At 37.7% G+C, this 26,397-nt stretch overlaps 1 protein-coding gene across 4 annotated transcripts in view; it reads left to right on the top strand.

Moving 5' to 3' along the window:
• The window catches only part of LOC126272399 (oxysterol-binding protein-related protein 9), a 480,270-nt gene that overhangs the window by 382,231 nt on the left and 71,642 nt on the right, over positions 1–26,397 (top strand). For all 4 annotated transcript variants that reach the window (XM_049975226.1, XM_049975225.1, XM_049975222.1 and 1 more), the window contains 2 exons: positions 19,847–20,001; positions 20,105–20,134. In XM_049975226.1, coding sequence (XP_049831183.1) covers positions 19,847–20,001; positions 20,105–20,134 — 185 coding nt within the window. The remainder of the gene's footprint in view (positions 1–19,846; positions 20,002–20,104; positions 20,135–26,397) is intronic.

Below are 26,397 nucleotides of genomic sequence, written 5' to 3'. Positions count from 1 at the left end.
AAGTAAATTTTTTACTGGATTCCGAGAAATAAGAAAAGATCGACGAGACTTCAAAATGGAAGGTGGATAAAAGAGAGCACAAAATGGAAGGTGGATAGATGACAGCACTTTGAGTGCCATCCCATAATATTGTCTTCAGTGTTGGAAAGAATGCCATTTCCGTAATATTTCTGGCAGAACATCTTAGCGAGGAGTTCCTTGCTCGTAATATTACGAGCTTGGCCGTTCTAAGACGCGCCATTTATATGAGGGGCACGGCATTATTTTCAAAACTGAAGACAGAGTACTATTACGGTAATGGGACGACGACGACAACAGCTCGTGATGTCTGGTGGTGGTGGTGGTGGTGGTGTAATATTTAACGATCAAATGTTTCTAAAAGGAAGGGAAATAGGTCTACACCTCCAAATTAGGTGTAATGAATTTGCTTTTCTCCGTTATTTTATTACTGAATGTAGATAAAATGTAACAAGGGTGCAAAGCGCTTATCCGTGGTAAAGCCGATGAAGCCTTGCAGACAGCAGTCACTCGACTGGCGTTCGTAAGAGGCAGAATTCTCTAGGCTCTGTTTATATCAAGGCAGAGAAGTTAAGTTTTTCATATTATTTTGTTATTCGAAGGAATATAAAAATCACTTTTTCATACTTGGATATTCAGTTGTTTGTTTCCTCTAAAATAATAAACTGCTTGTTCATAGAACATGTTTCGGATTGTACTTCATTAATAATTATTTTTATCCGTCTACTCTACTCCATCAAACTGGTTTATTCGGTTTGTAACTAATAAAATGGAAAGTATTTCTTCTGTCTCTCTCCTTGCCCTTTTTCTCTCCTTTTTATCCAGACTTAACCTGATTATGTGATAAAATGACAGTGCAGTGCCTTCCGTGTAATTTCTTAATTATCCTGTGGCACGACAATCCTGATATTTCTCTTTTTCGTTACACTTTTTCAGAGACCTTAATTTTGCTTCTCTTAATAAATGTACATAAATTTCTTTTCCCCATTAAGGCGGCAAAGCACATTTTCTTGTGACAGCATCACTTACTGACCTGTCGGCTTCATAGCTCGCGTTTCACAAAGAACACGGCTTACTAATTTTTTTAATAATGTATTTCAGCCTCATGCCACACAAATTAATAAAAATTAAAGGCAACTACAGTGTATCCCTAAGGCAATATGCCTAGTCTGCACGAGAATTTATTAACTTTTACTGGTGTTTTTTGTCTTTGCATTTGATGGTTTAAAAAATTTCTACCTTGTGTTAAGTTTCCGTTCCATTACTTTCATCATTAGATACAAACTCAATTGTAACTACTTTGGAGCAGACTGAATTATAGGTACCTCAGATACCAATTGAACTTCAGATACCCTCTAGGTTTTTTTTTTTGTCACTGATGCCAACACGCAGATTCAAGTACATGTTTGGGTCTTTTGATGTTCGGTTCCAAGAACTGGTAAAAAAGATAATCAGTTTATATTTCTACTCTACACCAAATAAGCGTTAACCAATGACTGTCCTATAGAGGAGCAGTTGCAGAGTTGACACTGCTACTTTTTCAATTTGATGACGTTTCAATTAACGGTCCTGTAATGTCTTCGAAGCATAAGTTCAGATGGTTCAGATGGCTCTGAGCACTATGGGACTCAACTGCTGGGGCCATTAGTCCCCTAGAACTTAGAACTACTTAAACCTAACTAACCTAAGGACATCACACACATCCATGCCCGAGGCAGGATTCGAACCTGCGACCGTAGCAGTCGCACGGATCCGGACTGCGCGCCTAGAACCGCGAGACCACCGCGGCCGGCTCGAAGCATAAGTATTTTAGTTAACTACATATGGATATTTGTGACAGCACTCCACCAGCACAGTGAGATTTTGCGCCAGGATTAATGCTACCGATTTCTCGAAGTTAAGTTACACCAATTTCGTTTTGTTGATTAATTTAATTTTGAGCTTTTGAAAAGTTTCATGTTTGTAGGTTGAACCACGCATTTTACGCGTTTTCCTTTTTTAAATGGGTGAAGGAGACCTGGTTGGAGTTACTCAGTTTTCCATGTTACTGGGTCAGTTGCAGGATAGTTTTCGGACATGTTTACTTTGTTAATTTAGTTCTTCTGCCAGTGATATTTGTATCAGCCAGATAATCTGAAGTTCTATATGGTGTATTGACAAGAATGGGTTTTGTGATCATTTTTCAGTTCAAACCGCAGGAGTCAGATCTTTGAATGCGAGCATCATTTTTGAGCTTCTGAAATGGAAGAATCTGATTCTGTGCTGTCGCTCAACACCCAGTGTGGAGTAATAGTCACTTTTTAGTTAAACCACTTTACTTCTAGTCAGTGGCGATTGTAATAGTACATTAATTTGTTCCATACGCCTTGTTGATTTAAATTGTTAATTTGTAACTGCACGTCATAGCAAAAGGAACTAGCCTGAAAAGTTTACTGTGCCCTTGTCTTCGATCTCAGGCTTACCTTGAAAGTATGACATGTGCGTAATCAGGCTAGAATAATGATACAATTGCTAGAAGTTTCGTCCAAATTGTATTTATACCTCAGCATTGCCAATATTGTCCCATCTGAGACATTATCCAGCTTGAATGATTCTAATCAGTTCTTTCAAATACATTTATTAAGTTTCTGTAATTGACAATCGGCAATCTGAATTACTTCCAATTTACCATTGATTCTAATTGTCCATTTAATTTATTTTTGATCCATTAATGCGTACATTATCTTACTGTGGGTTTGATAAAAATAATCCTGCTCGTGTTCTAGTTCATTATCTTCGCAGTGCCCTGAGCTGCTTCGTAAACAGTATTTGAAATATACTAGTATTATACAATATTCAGGAAAGCCTAGTTCGCACTACCTCAATATGCATATTGTGCATCCGAAGTTCTATCGACGAATACAATTTCGATTTTCAGTTTCCTGCAATACTTCGTTCATAAGTCACTCATTACTTATACAGTTCCGTTTCATTTTTTAGAGTTCCGTGTCGAAATCGGTAAAAATGGAACCTTACACTCATTTTGTTGTCTGCCTGCCCATCCGACTGTTACCACTTGATTCGCTTGGCGCCGGCAGCGGATTACTTAGCTTGTCGCCGGCCGCTTGTCACTTTTCCGTTGGTGACAAGCTTCAAACACATGCACTTTTGCGCGCTTTATTTTTCCGGAAATCCTCTATTTCGCCATATAGTTCCACAAACTGGAATTTTCTTTTCAAGTAACTTCTCTGCAAGTTCCACACTGTTATAATAATTATCCATGCAGAGGTGATGCTATTTCCATCAGGTGTCAATGGTTCCATCACTGTTTTTGCTAAAGGCTGTCCAACGCCGGAATATGTCTTTAATGAAGAAATGCATCACGTACTCGAATCACAAAGCATCCGAATGAGTATGCCGTATTTCGTAATTTTCGATGGATTGTAAACTTTAAAATGTAACTGTCGACGCCACGGTATCATTCCTTCGTTAATTGAAATGTTGTCGGGAAAATGTGAAAATGATAATATTTGTCTGAACCGATTGCGCGACATCGTTTCGCGAAATATCGGTGTCTTTCAACGGATTCGTTAACCAATAATAATCGATCTTTGCTTTTTTTTACAGTTCCCATAAGGATAGCAAGCCCAAACCATTTTCTAAGTTCGGGTCTCGTAACGTCGACAAATTTGCCATTTTTTTAAATCCAGGTTTTTCTATTGCAATTTTGACTGTAGTACTTTTTGGTTTCGTTGCTAATATATTCAAATAGATCGTTCCCAATATATAATTGTACGTTATCCTCGACGGATTGTGTATCTTTGGGAAATATGTTTGGACCCGGGGATCCTTCAAATTTATTATTGGTCCTCGGTAAATCAAAGTCTGACTACTGTGCACTGTATTCTTCGTTTGATTCAGCCGAATCAGTTGGCAACCGTAGCGTTCGCCGAATTCTTCTTGGACATATTTCACTTTCTTCCTACTATTCTGCCCTACTATTTTTTTTATATCCAATGCCTTTTTCCCAATCGGCCAAGTCGTCTGGAACGTCAGACAAGACGTCCGCGCATTCATCGTAAATAATCCTATTGCCTCTTTCATCCACCATGATGAAAAGGCACAAGAACTTATAAAAACAAAAAACTTATTGTCGTGTTTAACTTAGCACCAAGAGAATGTAAAAAGGTACTGACGTGCTGTCGCCGACCACTGCGCGATACTATGCTCACAACACTACTCTGGTGTCGCCGGCCACTGAGCGACACTATGCAAACGACACGACTGTGGTGTCGCCGGCCGTTGACGGCTATTTCGCGTACGACATCACTGTGGTGTCGCCGGACGGCATAGTGTAAGATCCCTTTTTCTCAGGAACTGGTAGGCGTGTCAAGTTGAATTTTGTCTCACGTACTAAGGTCTACGGCCTCTCGGAGGTGTAAAAACTGTAAGCTAAGTTAATGCAGTCAAAAGATATGGGAATTTTCTGTAAATCGCTTTCGCAGCTCGTGGTCTAGTGGCTAGCGTTGCTGCCTATGGATTACGAGGTCCCGGTTTCAATTCCCAGCCGGGTCGGGGATTTTCGCCGCTCGAGGCCTGGGTGTTGGTATTGTCCGCATAATTTCATCATCATTCGTGAAAGTGGCAAGTCTGGACTGTGTGAAGATTGGAACTTTGTACGGGCACTTATAACAGCGCAGTTAAACGCCCCACAAACCAAATACCATCTGTTACTCGCAAACTCTCTTGAAAACTCTTATACATCCAATTGACCTACAATCACGAAATTCGGCAAGAAGCAGGCTTTTAAAAGACAAGTAAAGGGGAAAACCCGAAAATTGTTAATTTGTAATTGATTACATAAACACATTTTTGCCACCATTAACTTAAATTAGATTCGTAATCCGTCAAAAATCTCAGGAACTACTATAGCGATTTTGATCAGTTTATCAGTAATATGTACTGTGATTCACGGGGATTGTTTTTGCGTATAATTACAATTATTTCGTTTAGATTGGCTGACCTGTGATGAAGTACCCTGCCGCTATAAAAGCGATACTTGTGCCAGCTGGTTGTGGTCACAGATCATAGAAGGATAATGCTCTGTGGTTGTGGTAGGCGTAAGGTCTCACCTATTACCACGCCGCGCTGGCGCTAGCATCGCAGGTCCTTCGTGAACTGCTTATTCTACATATAAAGATCGCCTGACAGTCTACGTATAGCATCTGTAATGTTTCAGAGTACAGTAATATTGGTAACTGATGCAGAACTGCACTCCCCTTGTTTGGAATGAGGTTCCGATATCCCACAAAATACCCATTGAAGCGTTCCACGGAACAATTCGACATTTGCTTAACGTCAATAGCCCGATTGTCGGCTTCTCTGTTATGTTCTCTGGAGATGTCCGTCAGTCTTACCAGTAAATGAAACAGGGACGAGAACAAACGAAATCAACGCATCTGCAGATGCCATTTGGCATAGCATGTTAATATATAAAGTTAACAAAGTAAATGAAAAATTACAGCAGCGAATGCGAAATTACACACAGTTTAAACTTGAAAACTCCAAAGTCTTGGAATTCCCGGGACGAATACCTTGCCAGCATAATTCTGTTCGTAAGGAATTCTCTGTGCGCCGAGGCGTACCCGCACTCGTCTGGACTTCATTTTAATTACAAAATCTGTACGTAGCGTCTAATGCAAGAGGCACTACTGTAACTTATGTCGTCAGTTCAATAACTAATTTAAATTATTTTTCGTTGCTAATGTCTCCTGTTGAATAAATTACTAAAATATTCTTTCTTGGTGAATAAATCCGTCAGATTCACACGCGCTTGTTTCTTATCGTCAGGTGACTTGAAAAGCACCAAAACGATGTTTCAGCTGGTACATCTAAATGTTGAAATGTTGCTGCGATTTATAATGCCGTGAAAGCTGGTAGGATTGTGTGGTGGCGATGTTGTCCTGCGGATCCTATATTTTTTCTTTGAGTAGGTCAAAGTGGGACAACTGTTGCATCAGTTGTCGCTATTCCACGGGTATTTGATGCTACAGTTCCATAAACTGTTGTGGTGTTGTTGTTGTTTCTCTTGTGCTGAATTTCATCATCGCGGAACGTGTTCAAACATTCTGCATACCGCCCTACTTTTTGATGATCCTCGTTACCATATATTGGCGTATGATGATAAACTGATAGTGCGTAGCAAACTGATTTTTGCCAGGATATGCAAATAACGGTGTAAGTAAAGCATAGTTCAGTTAATTTGCAATTATTGCTAACATGCTCATACATTAACGTTGTTGTTGTGGTCTTCAGTCCTGAGACTGGTTTGATGCAGCTCTCCATGCTACTCTATCCTGCGCAAGCTTCTTCATCTCCCAGTACCTACTGCAGCCTACATCCTTCTGAATCTGCTTAGTGTATTCATCTCTTGGTATCCCTCTACGATTTTTACCCTCCATGCCGCCCTCCAGTACTACATTGGTGATCCCATGATGCCTCAAAACATGTCCTACCAACCGGTCCCTTCTTTTTATCAAGTTGTGCCACAAACTCCTCTTCTCCCCAATTCTATTCAATACCTCCTCATTAGTTATGTGATCTACGAATCTAATCTTCAGCATTCTTCTGTAGCACCACATTTCGAAAGCTTCTATTCTCTTCTTGTCCAAACTAGTTATCGTCCATGTTTCACTTCCATACAAGGCTACACTCCATACAAATACTTTCAGAAACGTCTTACTGACACTTAAATCTATACTCGATGTTAACAAATTTCTCTTCTTCAGAAACGATTTCCTTGCCATTGCCAGTCTACATTTTATATCCTCTCTACTTCGACCATGATCAGGTATTTTGCTCCCTAAATAGCAAAACTCCTTTACTACTTTAAGTGTCTCATTTACTAATCTAATTCCCTCAGCATCACCCGATTTAATTCGACTGCATTCCATTATCCTCGTTTAGTTTTTGTTGATGTTCATCTTATATCCTCCTTTCAAGACACTGTCCATTCCGTTCAACTGCTCTTCCAAGTCCTTTGCTGTCTCTGACAGAATTACAATGTCATCGGCGAACCTCAAGGTTTTTATTCCTTCTCCATGAATTTTAATACCTACTCCGAATTTTTCTTTTGTTTCCTTCACTGCTTGTTCAACATAGATTGAATAACATCGTGGAGAGGCTACAACCCTATCTCACTCCCTTCCCAATCACTGCTTCCCTTTCATGTCCCTCGACTCTTATAACTGCCATCTGGTTTCTGTACAAATTGTAAATAGCCTTATGCTCCCTGTATTTTACCCCTGCCACCTTCAGAATTTGAAACAGAGTATTCCAGTTAACATTGTCAAAAGCTTTCTACCAGTTTTTCCATTCGTCTGTAAAGAATTCGCGTTAGTATTTTGCAGCTTTGACTTATTAAACTGATAGTCCGGTAATTTTCACATCTGTCAGCACCTGCTTTCTTTGGGATTGGAATTATTATATTCTTCCTGAAGTCTCAGGGTATTTCGCCTGTCTCATACATCTTGCTCACCAGACGGTAGAGTTTTGTCATGACTGGCTCTCCCAAGGCCGTCAGTAGTTCTAATGGAATGTTGTCTACTTTGGGGGCCTTGTTTCGACTCAAGTCTTTCAGTGCTCTCTCAAACTCTTCACGCAGTATCTTATCTCCCATTTCGTCTTCATCTACATCCTCTTCCATTTCCATAATATTGTCCTCAAGTACATCGCCCTTGTGTAGACCCTCTATATACTCTTTCCACCTTTCTGCTTTCCCTTCTTTGCTTAGAACTGGGTTTCCATCTGAGCTCATGCAAGTGGTTCTCTTTTCTCCAAATGTCTTAATTTTTCTGTAGGCAGTATCTATCTTACCCCTAATATGATAAGCCTCTACATCCTTACATTTGTCCTCTAGCCATCCCTGCTTAGCCATTTTGCACTTCCTGTCGATCTCATTTTTGAGACGTTTGTATTCCTTTTTGCCTGCTTCGTTTACTGCGTTTTTATATTTTCTCCTTTCATCAATTAAATTCATTATTTCTTCTGTTACCCAAGGATTTCTATTATCTCTCGTCTTTTTACCTACTTGATCGTCTGCTGCCTTCGCTACTTCATCCTTCAAAGCTACCCATTCTTCTTCTACTGTATTTCTTTCCCCCATTTCTGTCAATTGTTCCCTTGTGCTCTCCCTGAAACACTCTACAACCTCTGGTTCTTTTAGTCTATCCAGGTTCCATCTCCTTAATTTAGCACCTTTTTGTAGTTTCTTCAGTTTTAATCTACAGTTCATAACCAATAGATTGTGGTCAGAGTCCACATCTGCCCCTGGAAATGTCCTACAATTTAAAACCTGATCCCTAAATCTCTGTCTTACCATTATATAATCTATCTGATACCTTTTAGTATCTCCAGGCTTCTTCCATGTATACAACCTTCTTTCATGATTCTTAAAACAAGTGTTAGCTATGATTAAGTTATGCTCTGTGCAAAATTCTACCAGACGGCTTCCTTATTCATTTCTTTGCCCCAATCCATATTCACCTACTGTGTTTCCTTCTCTCCCTTTTCCTACTGACGAATTCCAGTCACCCATTACTATTAAATTTTCGTCTCCCATCACTACCTGAATAATTTCTTTTATCTCATCATACATTTCATCAATTTCTTCATCTGCAGAGCTAGTTGGCATATAAACTTGTACTACTGTAGTAGGTGTGGGCTTCGTATCTATCTTGGCCACAGTAACGCGTTCACTATGCTGTTTGTAGTAGCTTACCCGCATTCCAATTTTCCTATTCATTATTAAACCTACTCCTGCATTACCCCTATTTGATTTTGTGTTTATAACCCTGTAGTCACCTGACCAGAAGTCTTGTTCCTCCTACCACCGAACTTCACTAATTCCCACTATATCTAACTTTAACCTATCCATATCCGTTTTTAAATTTTCTAATCTACCTACCCGATTAAGGGATCTGACATTCCACGCTCCGATCCGTAGAACGCCAGTTTTCTTTCTCCTGATAACGACGTCCTCTTGAGTATTCCCCGCCCGGAGATCCGAATGGGGGACTATTTTACCTCCGGAATACTTTATCCAAGAGGACGCCATCATCATTTAATCATACAGTAAAGCTGCATGCCCTCGGGAAAAATTACGGCTGTAGTTTCCCCTTGCTTTCAGCCGTTCGCAGTTCCAGCACAGCAAGGCCGTTTTAGTTATTGTTATAAGGCCAGATCAGTCAATCATCCAGACTGTTGCCCCTGCAACTACTGAAAAGGCTGCTGCCCCTTTTCAGGAACCACACGTTTGTCTGGCCTGTCAACAGATACCCCTCCGATACCCCTCCGTTGTGGTTGCACCTACGGTACGGCCATCTGTATCACTGAGGCACGCAAGCTTCCCCACCAACGCCAAGGTCCATGGTTCATGGGGGGACATTAACATTACAGAACATAAAACAGTCGTCCGCAATACATAGGAAGGTTCCAAGAATTTCTATAGCATTGTATGTTAATCTTTGACATTCTGTAGCATTAGAATATAAATTCGACAGTGTTCCAGTGGAGCTAAATCATGCATACGCTCACTGAGCAAATTAAACTATTTCAGAAAGCTTGATTAGGGTTGTGTGTCAATACAACGCGGTTTACACGTCTTTTGTCTGTTCAGCTAGGCCTATGTTATGAAAAGTTGAACTAGGGCGCCCATTTGAGTTTTCTTAAAAAAAGGGACGTTTTATAAAGTTTAGAAAAAACCTTGGACAATTAAGGGAAAGAAAAAAAATTGTATCGACAAAATCTAATGAAAATAGACGTTTAGCTTTGCATCATGCACTCAGATGATCCGAATGACTTCACATTATTCTGCTACACTTTCGCCTTACTTTTTTGCGTGTTATCAAGAATTGTATTTTCTTTTGACATTTTGTCATAAAATAAAGCACATGATAAAGCATGTTTTGCCAATAAACAAGGCCTTAAACTTTTATTCTGTTTCTTTCATCTGACCTCAAAGAGTTTGCCAATGAGAACACACATACACGGAACAGTTCGTGCACTGCTGGTGCTAAAGGAAACTCACTTTTTATATTGCTGTTAAAATTACACTTTCGTTTCGTCTTAATGAAAAGGTGATTGTATACCGCATTCACTGTATCGTCTTCAGACTGCATAGCACAACGGAAACGAGAATCGTACTATCTCAACCAATCGAAAATAGATACTATCAACAGCGAAAAACATTTACAGCTTATAATCAAAGATATAGAACAAGGTGTACAAGTGCTGCTTCTTAGCATATATGCTTGTGCAGTAAATTGCTATCGTAAAATAGTTCAGTCAAGGGGTATCACAAGAAAAAGGGGCGTATGAGCGTCCCAAAACTTCCAGGACAGCGGGACATTTTTGCGGGGCGGAAAAACGGGACTGAACAGGGGAAAACGGGACGAATAGATACCTTGTATCGAGCTGATAGGTGCTCAGAGCGATGGTATCGTAACTAGTATGGCATCACAATTCCGCGTAGTAGGGCACCCTTAATCAGCTGCAGCTGTTGCAGTCTGCACTAGTATCAAAATACTGAGTCTTGATAATATTACGAGGACCGTGAAATAGAAACATTGGAATAGTCATTTTCAACTTGTAATTGATGTAATACAGTGAAGTTGATGGTAAGAGCTTGAAGTTGCTGATTTGTAGATAATGGCGAAAGCAGAAAAACATATATTAATAATGCACATCTGGGAAAATGATGCACATGCGGCAGCGTGACAACGATAGTTTTACAAGCGCGCGTGCCAGTGGCTGTCGCCCGAAGGCAAGTACGTCGCATGTCGAGTAGTTGAGGGTGAGAGACCTTGTAGCGAGTGAGGATGACGTCAGTAGTCGATGGCGCCGGAAACTTGACACTGCCTCCTGTCCCGCAACGATCGCCAAAGCAGACCGCGGGGAGGAAAGCAACCAATTAGAAAATGATTCCTGCTTCTTTCTAGAATCTCGTAATTTCTTTTGGATAAACAATCTATGCGTGTACTTTTTACCTACTCTCTCTTTAAAGTTACAGTACAATCACGTGGTTTCACAATTCATTATCAGAAGCTAACCCTTGTCTTAGTGTAAAAATGTCATAAAACATTATCCACAGTTCAATAATGCATTACTAAATTTAACCGTAGTCATCCGCAAAGGGGACAAAGAGAGCCACTTGCTGCACTTTCAAGGAATCTTGAGTACAGAGTTCATATTCGTAACAGAATTTTTACACATTTCTATAAGTGATTTCCCATGATTCTACCAAACCTCTAAGTAAGCCAATTTTAGCATTACATTCGCTTAGTTCTTGTGCAATGATAGGTCTCGAAATTGAGCATCTAATTTTGGTGTACTGGTATCCCAAAAATAGCAATTTTAGAGGGTAGCACGTACTATGTACATACATGTATAATTTGACATTGGTGCCTACATCAGTATATTTTATGATCTGAAGGTGGCAGTAGTTAAAACCAGTAATAGTGAAGTGTAAAAGTTTGTGTGGTCAAGGCAGACCTGTAAAATAAAGTGCCACAGTATGATTGCAGACTCATTTTCAGATTTTGTCTTCAATTGATAAATTTAAAAGGGATGCCACTATCACACTGAAGGCAAATTTGTGTCCCAAATACTCCAATTCAGTTTGTGTTTCATTACACCTGCCTCACAGCAAGATATTTCTTTTGGCATAACATACCACATAGATTATCACAATTAAGAGGGCCAGTCAAGCCTTACATATTCTCGGCACTGTAAAAAACCGTGTCAAGTATTTCACTTCTGTATTTGTCTTTTGCCATTCTCTGCTGTTTTCATATGACCTCTCATTATCATACAAAATGGACTTGGAGTGTAAAGCCATTGGACCTTCATCGAAGAAAAGCTAGTAGATATACTTTTTTTAAAAAAAAATACTGAAACCCTATCACCACCTGGGTTCTTTGTTATCATAACTCCATTTTCTGTCTCGGAATTCATCACCCTTACCATTGATTACACACATATCATCAAGTGAGAAATTATTGAATGTTCTCACTATAAATAAGACTTTCATTCTGAATCAAAGTCTATTTTATTATTCATTAGTAGTAAATGTGTTCATAATGTTTGGTAACACATAACTACTGGCAGTGGCTGCAGATAAATAGACGTATTATTTCCAGGTTTTTACTATTCACTTTTTAAGTGCACAGTCTTGAGTTACTGTTCAGAGAAACAAAGACAGTTATCACAGTATGCTACAGTCTGTTCACTGTAATCACATATTCAGGAAATTCCTGTAAATTGTGGTTTTGTTTGTTTCAAATAAACGTCCTTTATTTGTGGTTCCTTGACAGAAAACAATAGCAACAGAAATTAATACTGACAAGAAATTATCCAAAAATTTTCAAGGTGATTTTAATACGAATTATACGTAAAATCTGCTATTTTCCTCTCTTCCACATTAACACCGGTGTCCCAAACATATTACTTACTTTATTGGTACAGACATTCTGTGGTATTTTATAACTCTTTGTATCTTTTTTTTTTTTGTTTCTCCTCCTATTTTCATCAGATAATTTGTACATAATATGGTACTGTAATTGATTTCAGAGTTTCCTTGGGTTCTGTAATAATTCACTCCCTACCATGTTTTATCCCTCTGGTTGTCACCACCCCAGTTCTCCAACCACTCTTTGATGCTGCAGCTATTTCTTATCCTTGTGTACATATGAACAGAAATCTTTCTCAATTTTATGCATACTTCTCTGGGCACTACAGCAGCAAGTTTTATTTGATTCATTTATTTATTTTTTCACGAACCACACAGTAACTATACATTTCACATAGTGTCTTCTATTTCAGCCGATGCCTCAGGTTGAAGTCCCGGCCTGACCATCCATATCTAGATTTGTCATTGTTTTCTGAAATCAGGTATTGCAAATGCCAGAATGACTTCCTTCTTCATCCTTTCTACTCTGAACCTCTGCATTATCAGCTTTCTTTATTTTTTCTAACTTTTCCTTTCCTCCGTCTCAAGACTGAACAAAAGTTTATACAATATTCATAATTGTATATCAGAAGAAAAGGTTTCATATGATGTCCTTCATGCAATTTCAGCCTGCTGCCATCTCAATATACTGTTGGTCACTACCCATTCTTCTTTCTTCATTAGGTGTCGCTCTCCCAAGGACAAGAGAGTGACCAATGTTACTATGCTCTAATGGTGAATGTTTACTGATTAATATTAAAAATTATTGAAATAATGCAGTGTTCATTCATTTCATATCTCGTACCAAAAACACTAAACTTGGGATACCTTCAGCTGCATCCTCTGTGAATTCCACCCTGGTTTTCACTGATTTCACTATACTTTAGGTTTAATTGCTGTACTCTCACATAAGACACAGTTAATGAATTTTTTCAAGATGTTGACTCTTTAACAGTAGAACAATTTGGCACTGTCTACTTTTGGTGATGGTATTTACAGATTTAGCATTAATTCCTGATTGTATACATTTTCATTCCAAGCTTATGATCGAGTTATCAGAAGAGGAAAAAAAAAAGTTTATGTACAAAGAATGTCATTGTTCTAGATGTATCACATAACTAATGACTTGCCCTGGCTTCGCACAGGTAGCACTAAGTATCTATGGCAAGATATTCAGTGATATACACAAATGTTCCTCATGAATTGGTCTGTATTAGTGAAAAATTCCTACAGTCATTTCTGAGATAAGCGTTAACATTCGGACAGAAAAATCTAGTGAGGGACATCAATTTGTAATGTATGTGGATTATTGACGTGTCTTCGAGTAACGAAGTGTCACGTTTATTTATAATGTGCCGTGCAGCTTTTCCTGTTTGACTTCTCATTGCCTTTGTAAATGATACTTCAGCTGTTGTCCCAGATACAGCTCTGCCCTGTATTCAGAACTGCATGTGGAGGAGCTCTGTACTCCTTTATATGAATGAAAGATTGAATAGATGAATTAATTGCTGTGCTAGCATCTGAGTGAGTATTCACACTTTGGAGGGTGCAGGATTGATTAACAACAATATTATGAAAAGGGTAGATTGCCGCTCACCGTTTAGTGGAGACACCGCTCACCGTTTAGTGGAGACACCGAGTTGCGGACAGGCACAACAGAAAGACTGCTACACACACACACACACACACACACACACACACACACACACACACACACACACATTCACATTCACATCTCGCATCCATATGACGAATGTCTCAGGCCACAGTGGTCAGAGATAGAGATAGCGGTCGTGTGTGTGTGTGTGTGTGTGTGTGTGTGTGTGTGTGTGTGTGTGTTTTCTAGTTCACAAAAATGCCTTTTAGCCAAAAGCTTAAATGTATAGTATTCTTTTCATTGTGACTGTTAGTGATTCAGTGTCTCCTCTGTTTGGGCAGTAGCAGTCTATCCTTTTCATAAGATCGTTGACTACAAGTACTTTGATCTGAATCTTATGAAGCCATTATTTGTTTATTGTAGGGCCTTATTTGAAAACTAGAATGTACTGTCACTGCATCTGGTGTCGGTATGCAGTCATACTTCTAGGGTGAGACAGCTCGTAGTTACATAGTAAACAGTCATTGCAATTTATGTAATTTCATGCATTCAGCAAGGTTATACCAAGTGGAAAACAGGCAGAGATGTGAGCCTGAAGAGTACAAACACTACAGCTGCTGGCACCTTCACCCTGCTGCTTCTGTCCTGAGCATCCGAATCTACAAACTGCTGCTACCTAACCCACTGCCGAAGCTGCATCTGCTGATAGTGGTGCCGGATGTCACTGTCATGATACGTGTCCTCTCTGCCAGGTGGCCATTCCGCAGGCAGAGCACTACTGGTTCTGTGAGGTGAGCTGTGAGACGACCACTGTGAATGAAGGGAACAAGGTGTCACTTGCGTAACATGTGCCAGTTACTTCAGATTAGTTCTCTGTTTAATAGCATTGTTATTTGTGGAATTTATTGAGAGATTCATAAGTACAGAAGGGGAAAATCCAATAAGACTACAAGATTTCAACGAATTGATGATGATAATTAATTCTAAAAGTTAAAAGAAATTTCATATTATGTATACTGCCAGATTAATCATTCCTGAAGGAAAATGACATACATTGTTATTTTTTAGGCTTTTTTGCCCTCTGTCTCCAGACCATTTTGAACCAATTTTTTTAGCTACCCTGCCTTGGAATCCTTCCATTTTCAATACTTTTCCCCAAAAGGCTTTTCTGTTGTTTATATCTTATGTTTTTATACTGTTTCTTTCTAAGTCCCTCTTTATTTAGTTGAACTAACTTGTTGTGGACTTCTTACCCACAAATATTTGAAAATCTCATTAGTTAATCCACCGTCTTGTGTTTTATTATTTTTTATTTTGTGAAACATAGGTTAATGGTTGCTGCTGGTTGTCAGTAAAATTTCTGTTCATTCTCAGAGGGTTCTTATGTATACCACTGCTGGTAAAGTCAGATATTTCTTTCTAACTCCCATTCTACCTACACTACTGAAAGGTAATTAGTGTTTAGTACTTCTGACAGAACAATTACTGCATTTACAGTTGAAATGATAAACAGTTAAAGATACTGTTAAAGAACAGTATGTTTCATTGGTGTGTGTGTGTGTGTGTGTGTGTGTGTGTGTGTGTGTGTGTTTGGTATATATACAGAGCAATTCAAAAGTAATACTTCATTGCTGTAGTGTATTGATCCAAATAAGAGTAAAATGTTAAATAACGTTTTGTCCAAAACTGCTTTATTTCCAATTTGGGATACATAGTGTCATTTATGGTAGGCATTACATCATGGGCCAGTACAGGCTTTTGGCATGTTGTGTTTGTATGCATATTGACTGATGTTGATGATGCCACTGCTCATTTCAGTCTGGAGGCAAGAGAGTATCTCAAAGTTGCTTATCCCGATAAGTGGACTGGTTGTGCAGAAACAGTTGCTTGGCCCACCAGATCTCCAGATCTTTATCCTGGATCTCTACCTTTTGGGGCATATCATGGGGTTTGTGTATAGCGTGTTGTAATTGAGAGTGTAGCACAACTACAGCAGCTAACTGAAAATAGCTATACAACTGTGCAGAATGAGAACATAGCCTGCAACATTCAGAGAGCAATAAGATGTCAAGCACATCACTGTTCTCATCTACTTGGACATCATTTTGAACGTGTCCTGGGGTAAATGGCACATTAAGTAGTTCAGTTGAATTTCAGATCCCTTCATGATGTTGCTTTCTAAAAAGAATTAAGTTTTTGTTGCACTTGTGATCTCTACTCTACTGCATAACCTGTGAAATAAAGCAATTTTAGACAAAAATTTGTTTTACATTATTTCTCGCATGGTTGATTTGTAACTATTCGTAATGACTTAATGACTCGCGGGAGGGAAGGCATCAATTAAATTGGGTGAATTTTCTTGTGTGTGAGATGTGTTCACTGTCAGTTTCGTAATGTGTAAGGCATAAGCCCAAGCAAATACTGCCTTGTTATTTGTCTTATCCAACATGCATTGTCAACAGAAAACCAGTTTCTTGATTTTTGTTGCAAACAAAATGTTGTTGAAGAAGTAACTTTACATAAACAAGTGATAAAGCACCAAATTAGTGTGGTGATATAATTAATTTCCAGCAAAACACAGAGGATAATTAGCAGCAACCAAAAAAACTCTGACGTATAAAATTCCATACTGTACTTTTTTGACTGTAGCTCCATACAGTCACTTTAGGTAATTGCTATTGGGAATATTATTTGTCCTTTTATTTTGCTGTCACTTAAAAATGAGTCCTGGATATCAGCAATCTTTGTATGAATCTACTCTGAAGGTTTGTTGCTTAAAATCATTTAGATGCAAAATGATTCCTACAGACATCGGGAATTGCATGAAGTACCTAGCCACCTTTGTGTAATGTGATTCAATCTACACAATACATAAACAAAATTAAAAATATCTTACAAAACATCAAACAAAATTCATCTGAAGACTCTCGATAATAGGGAAAGTGATACCTGTCACCCAGAGTAAAATAATGGAATAACTTATTTATGAGGAAAAGGTACATAGTTATGTAACGTATGTTAATTGAACAAACCACATAAGTATTAAGTTATATGTAAATTGGAGGTGGAGGGGGGGGGGGAGAGAAAGGAAAGGGAAGGGATAAATGATGTCAGATGCAGTAGGACGTGATGCAGAATCAGCAGCGATGAGTGAAAATGTGTGCTGGCCTAGAATTCAAACTGGAGACCTCCCGCTTACTAGACAGTGTCTGAAACAACAGGCATCGTTCATTTATGTAAGGATTAAGGGTTCTTATGTTTGTTGCGCAGTTGATCATTACTCTGGCAAAAATAAATTGCGACAATGAGAATCACAAAGGCCCAAAGCACAGCTACAAAGTTTTGAGAGAAAAAAATTTTGTGAAAATTAAATTCATAAACAAACTGCAATGTCATTGGTGTGAATTATTTTTAACCAAGTCTCAAAATCCTCTACTTTCTATGAAAAAATTGTACACCCACTTTATGCTAAAATACTAATTGATATTTAAAAATTATATTTATTACTAATGCTAATTCACAAAATTTCCTTACATAGTCTAGTGACAATGGTGTTTAAAAACATTTTGTAGTTACCGTGAAACTAAATCAGAACTTTAACAACAAATCATCATTTTCCATTAAACACATTCTGTGGCTTGAGGTTCAGAAAAAGCTGCCAATACACCTCCAATTATGAAATATTAGTACTGTGTACAGCAAATTATGTCTTGGACTCTAGATAACAATTGAGCAGTGCAGAGCAACAAAACTATACTTTGGGCTTTGGCACTGTATGGAAATGAATATCTGAGAAATTGGAGAGAGAGCTTTACATGAATGTTCAAATATACAGTGTGGGAGCACAGATAGAGATAAAGCTGGTTCATCAGAAGATCGGCAGACGTCATGAGCCTCCATACACGCTAGAATATCAAAATCAATGACAGTGTGGTTTATGCCCGTATGGTTCTCTGCACTTCAATTAAATACGACTTAGTACTTCCTAATTTGAATGTGTAGTTAACCAGTGTAAGCATTATGTGACTGTTTTACATATTCATGTATTTGGTAAGAAGCCAATAATTTTCTGTTTATTTAGTTCACTGTGTGGGTACCTAATCCACACACATTGTGATTAGTGAAGTTATTGATTTTCTGTTTACTTGGTAATATTATGTAGTTAACTAAAGTGCGAACATCTTTCCTCATAAATATTTCTGCCTGCTGCCATAAGTTTGATGGGTTACGTTTCTAGGTATCAAATTGAAAATTTTTAGGTATTTAAATTGAAATAGTTTGTTACTCTAAATGTCGGAGGATATCCCATACACGATAAGGCCTTTCTGTGTTGTATTCTTTCCAGCCATGTTTATGGCATGAGTCACTGATGCATTATGCTGTATAGCACTTTGTGTTTGAGACTGAAGGTAATCAGAAAGTGGTTGTAATTTGAACAAGGTAAGAAATAGGTAGATTGCTATGTACTGTAAAGGTGACATGGTAAGTGGCATACGGGTACAAATAAGACACACATTAGCTTTCTGCTACAGCCTTAGTCACAAAAAGAAGACGACACACACACACACACACACACACACACACACACACACACACACACCAAGCACACTTCATGCACACGTGACTACCATATCCATATCTGGAAGACTGTCCCTTGGAATGGTAGTAGCAATCTGGAGGGGGCTTTGCTTTTTTGTGTGTGTCCTAGCAAATGACTGCTAAATGTTTGGGACTGCTTTTGAATGACTGTTTCCAGTAGCCGACAAACAGAGCTTCTGACTTCAAACTTTTCAGTCTTTATTGTCACTCGGAGAAAGTATTTTTGAATTAATGGGCACCTCATACAGGCAAGATAAACTGTTATGTAATTTTGTTTCAACAAAGTTGTGGACCATCTACTCTTGATCATAAATGGTGTAAGAACCATGTCAGTTACCCTCATGGATAAGTGTTTAATATGTATGGTAAAACCTCATCAACAAGTTTGTGTTATCACTTCTGTACCAGCACCAAATTTGCCGTCGCTAACTTTGATTTAATGAAGTTTAATAATGTGATGACCAATTATGCTGTTGTAATAAATCAGTCACACTCTGTGTCATCCTACCCTCTGTCCAAGTAATTTCCTCCAAGATATTTTATATAAAAAAAGTGAATTGTTAAGGTGAAGAAAAATTGAAAAAAGCATTCCAAATATACTAGGAGAAATTCAGATTACAGCTGCTGTATATCAGACTGTGACCTTCAGTGGCCTAATTAATAAAAATTTCCACTTTTTCTGCTGCTTTTTATGTTTTTGGTTTACTGTGATGTTGTCCGTTATATGCTTTGCATTTGTTGAATGCTCATTTCAAAACTGAAGATTTCCCTCCATATGTGTAATTACAGGAAATACTTTTCATAATCCGGAAACCATGTGTTGCATTCTTCTTTTAGTGCTCATTTCTTTATCAGTCTTGTCAGTTCTTACTAGTTTCAATTATAAGGTTTGTTTCTTAGAAACGTTCGTATTTTGATTATTAAAGGAAAATTGGACTGATGACCTCAATGTTTGATGTTTTTCAATCTCCCCAATAATTAATTCATTCATTCATGATCGAGCAAAATCCATAAATCCCATATAAGAAAATAAAATGTTACCACCACATGTGTGGTATCCATTTAATGTGAAATAACACTTGAAAGAATAATCAACATGTCATTAAATTATACTGTGTAATATTTGGTGATGAAATTTGATGTTACAGTGGATTACGGCCATTCCTAGATGCAGTGCCTGCCACTGATTCAGATCACATTCCCTCTCAGGCACCATCCCAGAGTACCACTACTACCTCTGGGAGTGTATCTGGACTGCCTGCACCACCTCCTGTTAGAGATGATGGGTCTCTTGACTATGATGGTAAGTATAAGTAGGCGTTTGCATCATATGCTAAGCATTAATTTTCTCTTGCTTCCAATTATACCTTTATAGTTTATTGATACACACTTCATTTGTTTTTCAGCTCTGTATGAAGATGAAGAAGAATCAGACAGTAAGTTAAATTTAATGTCCTTGTGTACAAAGTTTGCATTTTGAAACTGTAGTTTCATGTACTTTTGAAATAAACTATCTATATTTCTTACTACTGGCCAAAGAAAAGTAAATATCCCAGTGTGATTAAATTAATTATATTTTCACTATTTATTAACCACAATATGTGTATTGTAACATCAAGCAACTAATTTCCAACGTACTGAGTGGGATAGTTATTCATCTGTAACTAAAGAGTGACGGAAATGAAATGCCAAGTATGTTTCTGTCTGTTTCACTACTTGCTTCATTGCCACATTTTGCATTCTTCTCCTTACTGTTACATTCCAGTCCATCAAATGTTACCACTCACTCGTTTTCAGTTTGCACCTTTTGATGTGGTTTTAGATTCCTCAGTTTTGTCTCAGATTTTACTTTTACAAACCCATTATGTCATAATTTTGCAGTCTCTAATAAATTCAAGTCTCCACTAACTTAATCACAGATTATGTTCTCATGTGCTATTAATATGAACCAGCTAATTATAGTTTTCTTTGTGTTTTACCTGAAAATCATGAATGCAATGCACTGAGCACAACATGCTCAATTTCAATGGCTGCTTAACAATCTGTTCCCCATAGGCACCTCCCTCACTCTGCCTAGCTTTGAATTGCATAGATAGATATCATCCTAACAACACATTCTGTGCTCTCTCAGTCCTCCTGCCCTCAATATCCACCAGCCCTTGTTCACAATCACCACCAACTGCCATCCATGTCCCTATGCCTCCCAATTTAGTCATTCTGCACCTACACTCACCTTTCTCTCCAGCCTTCTTCTTCCTCTTTCATGTTTCCACCTTGGAATTGCCTCCAGCACTTCATTGTGAGCTGGACACAACTCCCTCTGCCCACACTACAGTGAGCTAACTGGTATCTATATCTGACTTGGTAAATTGGTTCAAAGGACATAGGATTGGGCATGATATAGCACATGATTTTCAAACCACCTATGGGTTGACGTCAACTTTACCTTATTTTATATATTAAATACAATGATTCCAAGACTTATCAAGTGGGAAAGCGCCGGTAGACAGGCCCAATTTCCCTCTCCTTCCCTCTTTCCTGAAGAAGCAACCGTTGGTTGCGAAAGCTAGAAATTTTGTTTGTGTGTGTTATTTTATTGTGCCTGTCTACCGGCGCTTTCCCGCTTAGTAAGTCTTGGAATCTTTGTTTTTAATGTATTTTTCCCATATGGAAGTTTCTTTCTATTTTATTTACCTTATCTTATGGAATAGATAATGTGTGTTCTTATATTTACTCTTGCCAAAACAGTACTGGTGTACCACATTGGAAGTAAACATAATTCCATAATCTGTCAGACTGAATGATCTGCCTGTGCAGTAGCCAACATCAGCATTTTGGAAATGAGTGAGTGTAGTCTGAAAAGCCCTAATTGAAAAAAAATCCAAAACACCATACAGTTTCACTTATATTTATTTTTATTACCTGAAAACTACTGTGTTATGGATGTGGATGAGTGTATACAGTGACCCAAAAGCCTACCTAACTTTCAGGAACTTTCAGGAACACATTAGCAGACAAAACAGATTGTGGGAAAAACAACATTGTAGTGGAATTGAATCAAAGTGTCATAACCTCAGTTTTTACCATTGCATTGATGGTGGTTCACAAAGTCTGGGTCAATTAAATTTAACTATGTCATCTGTGCATCTTCTTTTATGTTTCCTTCTAAATAAATATGAATTCCATTTTCATTTCCGCTTTCAATTGCACTCCTTTATCATTGGAGCACACTGTTGCACTAAAACATTATAAAGACAATGTTTGATCTCAACTTGGGTTCTTAAGGCTTTTGCACTGGAGATTAATTCATGTTGTACTGACAGCTCACCCTGATAGAGCCCTTGAGAAGAATATAAGCTTTATTGCAACACATATTTGAAAAGTAAGGGTCATTCAGTTTTGTTATTTTTTTTTTGGTAAAGGTTTTTATTGGCAGTTTTACTTTCAAACAAGGCTACTTCTTTTCCACACAATTGACTTACCTTTGAATCATTTTTGCAACTTTTAGTAGTTGAAAACTGTGGACTGAGATTCCTCGCCATCTTGAATTTGTTGTTCCCTAAGCCATTGTTTTAAGTGCAAGAAGAGGTCATACTCGTACACTGTGTGGTCACAACAGTGTGTTCAGTTGTAAAAATCTTCCCAATGCTGAATCTTCCCTTCGGCAAGAGCAGTGATGTGCTGATGTCCATTTTTGTGGAGGAGGACTGTCTCTGATGACTGTTACCTGCATCATAGTGTGTGCATCTCAGTTTGATGAGGATTTTCCAATATGTGTATGTTGGAATAGCATCCAACTTTTCATGAATTCAGTCTAAATAGTTTTTTTCAATGTACAAAGTGATAGTCATAATTTTCTACTTGAGCAAGTAGCTCGCTTGAATTCTTTCGGTTTTGGGAAAATTGAGTAGTTCTGCTGCATTGATAGTTTTTAAAACAATTTATCTCTATGTTATCAAAAGCATTCCTAAAAGAGTCTTCCACTTGACATTATTGGTCGGTTAACACATTCCGTAGCAACCTTGCAGACCATTTACAGTCTCCAAACTTAATGCAAAACAGTTGTGCAAGTAGTAATGCATCCAGAATCGGGAAATTTATCAGCCAGATCACCAGTTCTATATTAGAAGACAGTGTTGGTCCACATGTTGCCTGATATCAACACTCTGGATATTGCCATTCTGCTCATCATCATGCACATTTGCATGACTACTTTTAAAGTCTTAAAACCATTGTCTAACTTTTATTTTGTTTGATACTGTTGGCCTATAAACTAGACATCAACCTTGATGAATTTGAACATCTGTAAATCCATTTACATTCAGAAATCTGATTACACACTTTGAATTTGGTAGAAGCAATGACTCTACTTAATTTATTTATTTATTACCCACTGCAAACAGCTACTGACTAGAAAAAAAGACTTCCGTAGCTTCATGTAGAATAAATAGATCATGCTTCTTTCATGGAACTCTGTTCCAAGTTGCCAGCATATGCTACATATAGGGATGCAGTCATTACTTTCCAAATTATCTTCTAAATTTCACAAGAAATTCAGTGTTCTCAGATATTATAGAATGCTAATAATTTTATGAAGGGTGAGATTTTAACATGTTAATGTTCTTAATAATGTCTCTTTATGGCACTGAGCTTTATTGCATTAGATTCCTCCATTGTATTTTAATTTGTGTGTATGTCACATATATTCTTTAATATTATAAGTTCATTACTATTCTTCTGATTGCTTCCCTCAGCCATGTTCTCAGTTTTATGAGGACTTATTAAAAGACCAAGTTTATTTGTGATGTAATCCTGGACCTGGATGGGTCTTCTCAGTTCATGCTCAGTAAAATGAATGACTTCTATATAGCCCAGACGTATATGAAATGTTTGTCATGTGGATCTTATTTTTATTATAGCCTATCAAAATTTTCACAAGTGCTACACTGAAAGGAACTGATTATAGTAGGTCTCCTTACTTTAACGGTATGGCCACCTGGAAATCCTGTTACTTTATTACCTGTTTTAATCATAGTCTAAGTGTCTCCTAAGCACAGTTCAGTTTACTGGACAAGCTGCTACAGAATCCAAAAACTCCTCCATGGATTAATCAAACTATTTCAGTGTATGGTGTTGTATGGCTTCTGAAAGTTTACAGAAAGTATATGCACTTTCTGGTTGTATTCATATGTCTTCCACATACCAGTTGTAGAACAGAGATATGATTTATGGTTGATTCTTCAAGTTTGAAACCACCTTAATATTCTCCAATCACTACTTCCGTTTGGGTTTTCATCTGATGCACAATACATTTTGAGATTATCTTGTAGCAGAGTTTTATGCGATGCATCTATAGTTGTCAACAAGTAATTTTATCTATTTCTTACATGTGGATGGGGCAGATCATTGTCACTTTCCATTCATTTGGTAGTATTTGTTGTATACAAACTATTTCAGTGATCTCATGAACTTACAGGCACAAGCTGTCTTCTCCTGCCTTTTAGATTTGTATCGTAATTTGATCCTTCCCTGGGCTCTTACTGTTTTTATACACATGCTGTGATTTTTTTTAAGATAGATGGGGTAGTCAGTAACAGCTGTTTTTGGATTATGTAGCATTAATGGAAATTCATGGATGGAACAATATGTAATATAAGGAAAGACAATCACTCACCTACAGCAGACTGATTTGCAGCATTTATTCAGTTTCAACATACCTTAATTACATTTCCCATCAAATGATCGAATGTCAAATGCCAACGCATGTTTTGTAGCCTCAGCCTGTCAGCTCACACAGAAAATGGCCAAAATGTATACAGTCAAAATATCAACTGAAGAAATGGAGTTTCTGTAGCTGTACACCAAAATCTAATGCAACTGTCAGTGCACCAAAAATTGGCAAATGTACTTAATTTAAATGGTTTAGCTGGTGGCTTTGAATTCAGCCCATATTTTCCAGGATGTTATCAGTGTTTAGTTTACAAATTTCCCATATCACCTCATGGTGTGAGTGAACTGCCATGTTGACTTGATTGCATGAAAAGCATGCACTCTATAAAATTTAAGATAAAAAAAGTTTGGTAAGCTGTCTCTGTTTGTGGTATTAATGCAATTAAAAATGTTTATTTGTCTTACTCATTCTCAGTATCAGATGCCTTACTGCACGACCTTAGTTCAGTGGATGTAGTTCCAAATGTTATGCCTGTAAGAGAGATATTATGCATACATCAACACCAAAAGATGGCTGTTCTATATTGAGAGACATAAGCCACACCCATTTTTGTAAGAAAAACTAGCTGTGAACTGGGAAAAGCATGTAGGTTATAAAATATGATGAGAGTTTTGGAAAAGTTACGCAGTTTCTTCTTTTTCCATAAATATTTTGCTACGTACTGTCATTGTATGTTACTTCAGTTTTCTGTATACACCAGTCTATCATCTGACACCACTTAGTGAAGGATGCAAAATCTACCTGCTTAGGAATATGATTTACAAAAACATACAGATGTAGACAACACCATTAGGAACTGGAAAAAGTGCTTTTGAAGATTTCTTTCAGGGTGAAAAGACAGTGGAAACACGTAGCCTACTTAGATTTGGAGTTCCTTTAATTATTACCCGGTCTCAGTAAACATATCTTATAAGGGGAATCTGATTAAATTTACATGAATTAACTTCGGCCCATCAGTTGTTGTCCAGACTGTAAATGACTGCGAAACAATTCCTATTATTATTATTATTATTATTATTATTATTATTATTATTTTTAAAACGAAATTACAAGTGTAGTTCTGTACAGACTTGTTAACTGCAGTGTAAATAAATGAATGTAGCTGGAGTTGATTATAACAGAATAGCTAGGCAACACAAAGGCTACTTTAAAATATTTTATTCATTAGAAAAACTCTACTGTTGTGGCATTAGTTATCTCAGCAACTCTAGCAGGCAGACTAAGAATCGACCTCGCAATTAACAAATAATTGGTTGGACTGTTAATTCCACATTGTAAATCAACACAACACAACTCTCTACAAAAACTTTTTAAGTTCCTCTATGGTCTCACATGTGGAAAAAGTTCTAAGTCATAATATGAACTGGAATCTTGAAAAGTCACTTCCACTATTGGTCACTTGCCACCAAGAAATCAAAATCGTGCAAACTTTATGGACTTGTGTTCTGAAGGCAGAGTAATTCACCTTTCGACTCAGAGCTGCTCTCCAGTCTGAATACCAAAGTCTTGTTTATATGCATTACCCTCACTTTAGCTTGCTTCTTTTTTGTTGACACTGTTGTCTCTTCCTTATCTTGCCACTCTATCCTAGTGATGTGCCTTACTTTTCAATTTGATATAGCTTTTGGATCAATTGACCAGCATCAGTATGATGAGTGTCACATCAGATTGCACTTAAATGTGGATCAGTATGATATGAAACACTATGTATTGTAAATGAATAGATCCTCACAAAATATTATCTGAACATGAATATCCTATTATTAACTTAAGACATGCATAGTCTGGGTATTTTTGATATTAAATAAGGATGTGTAAGTTGAAAATAATGTGACCTAGTTTTGCATGCTGTGTTGTGTGCATTACATGTTGTATGCATTAAATGTTTATAAGTGTGATGATAGAATTTCCACGTCAGTCACTCGTGGTGAGAGTTCCATCTGTGCATCAGTGAAGGCGCATTAGTGC

Source organism: Schistocerca gregaria, chromosome 5 (genome assembly GCF_023897955.1).
Source record: "Schistocerca gregaria isolate iqSchGreg1 chromosome 5, iqSchGreg1.2, whole genome shotgun sequence".
In the NCBI taxonomy this organism is placed as follows: Eukaryota; Metazoa; Arthropoda; class Insecta; order Orthoptera; family Acrididae; genus Schistocerca; species Schistocerca gregaria.
This window is presented reverse-complemented; position numbering and strand designations above follow the sequence as displayed.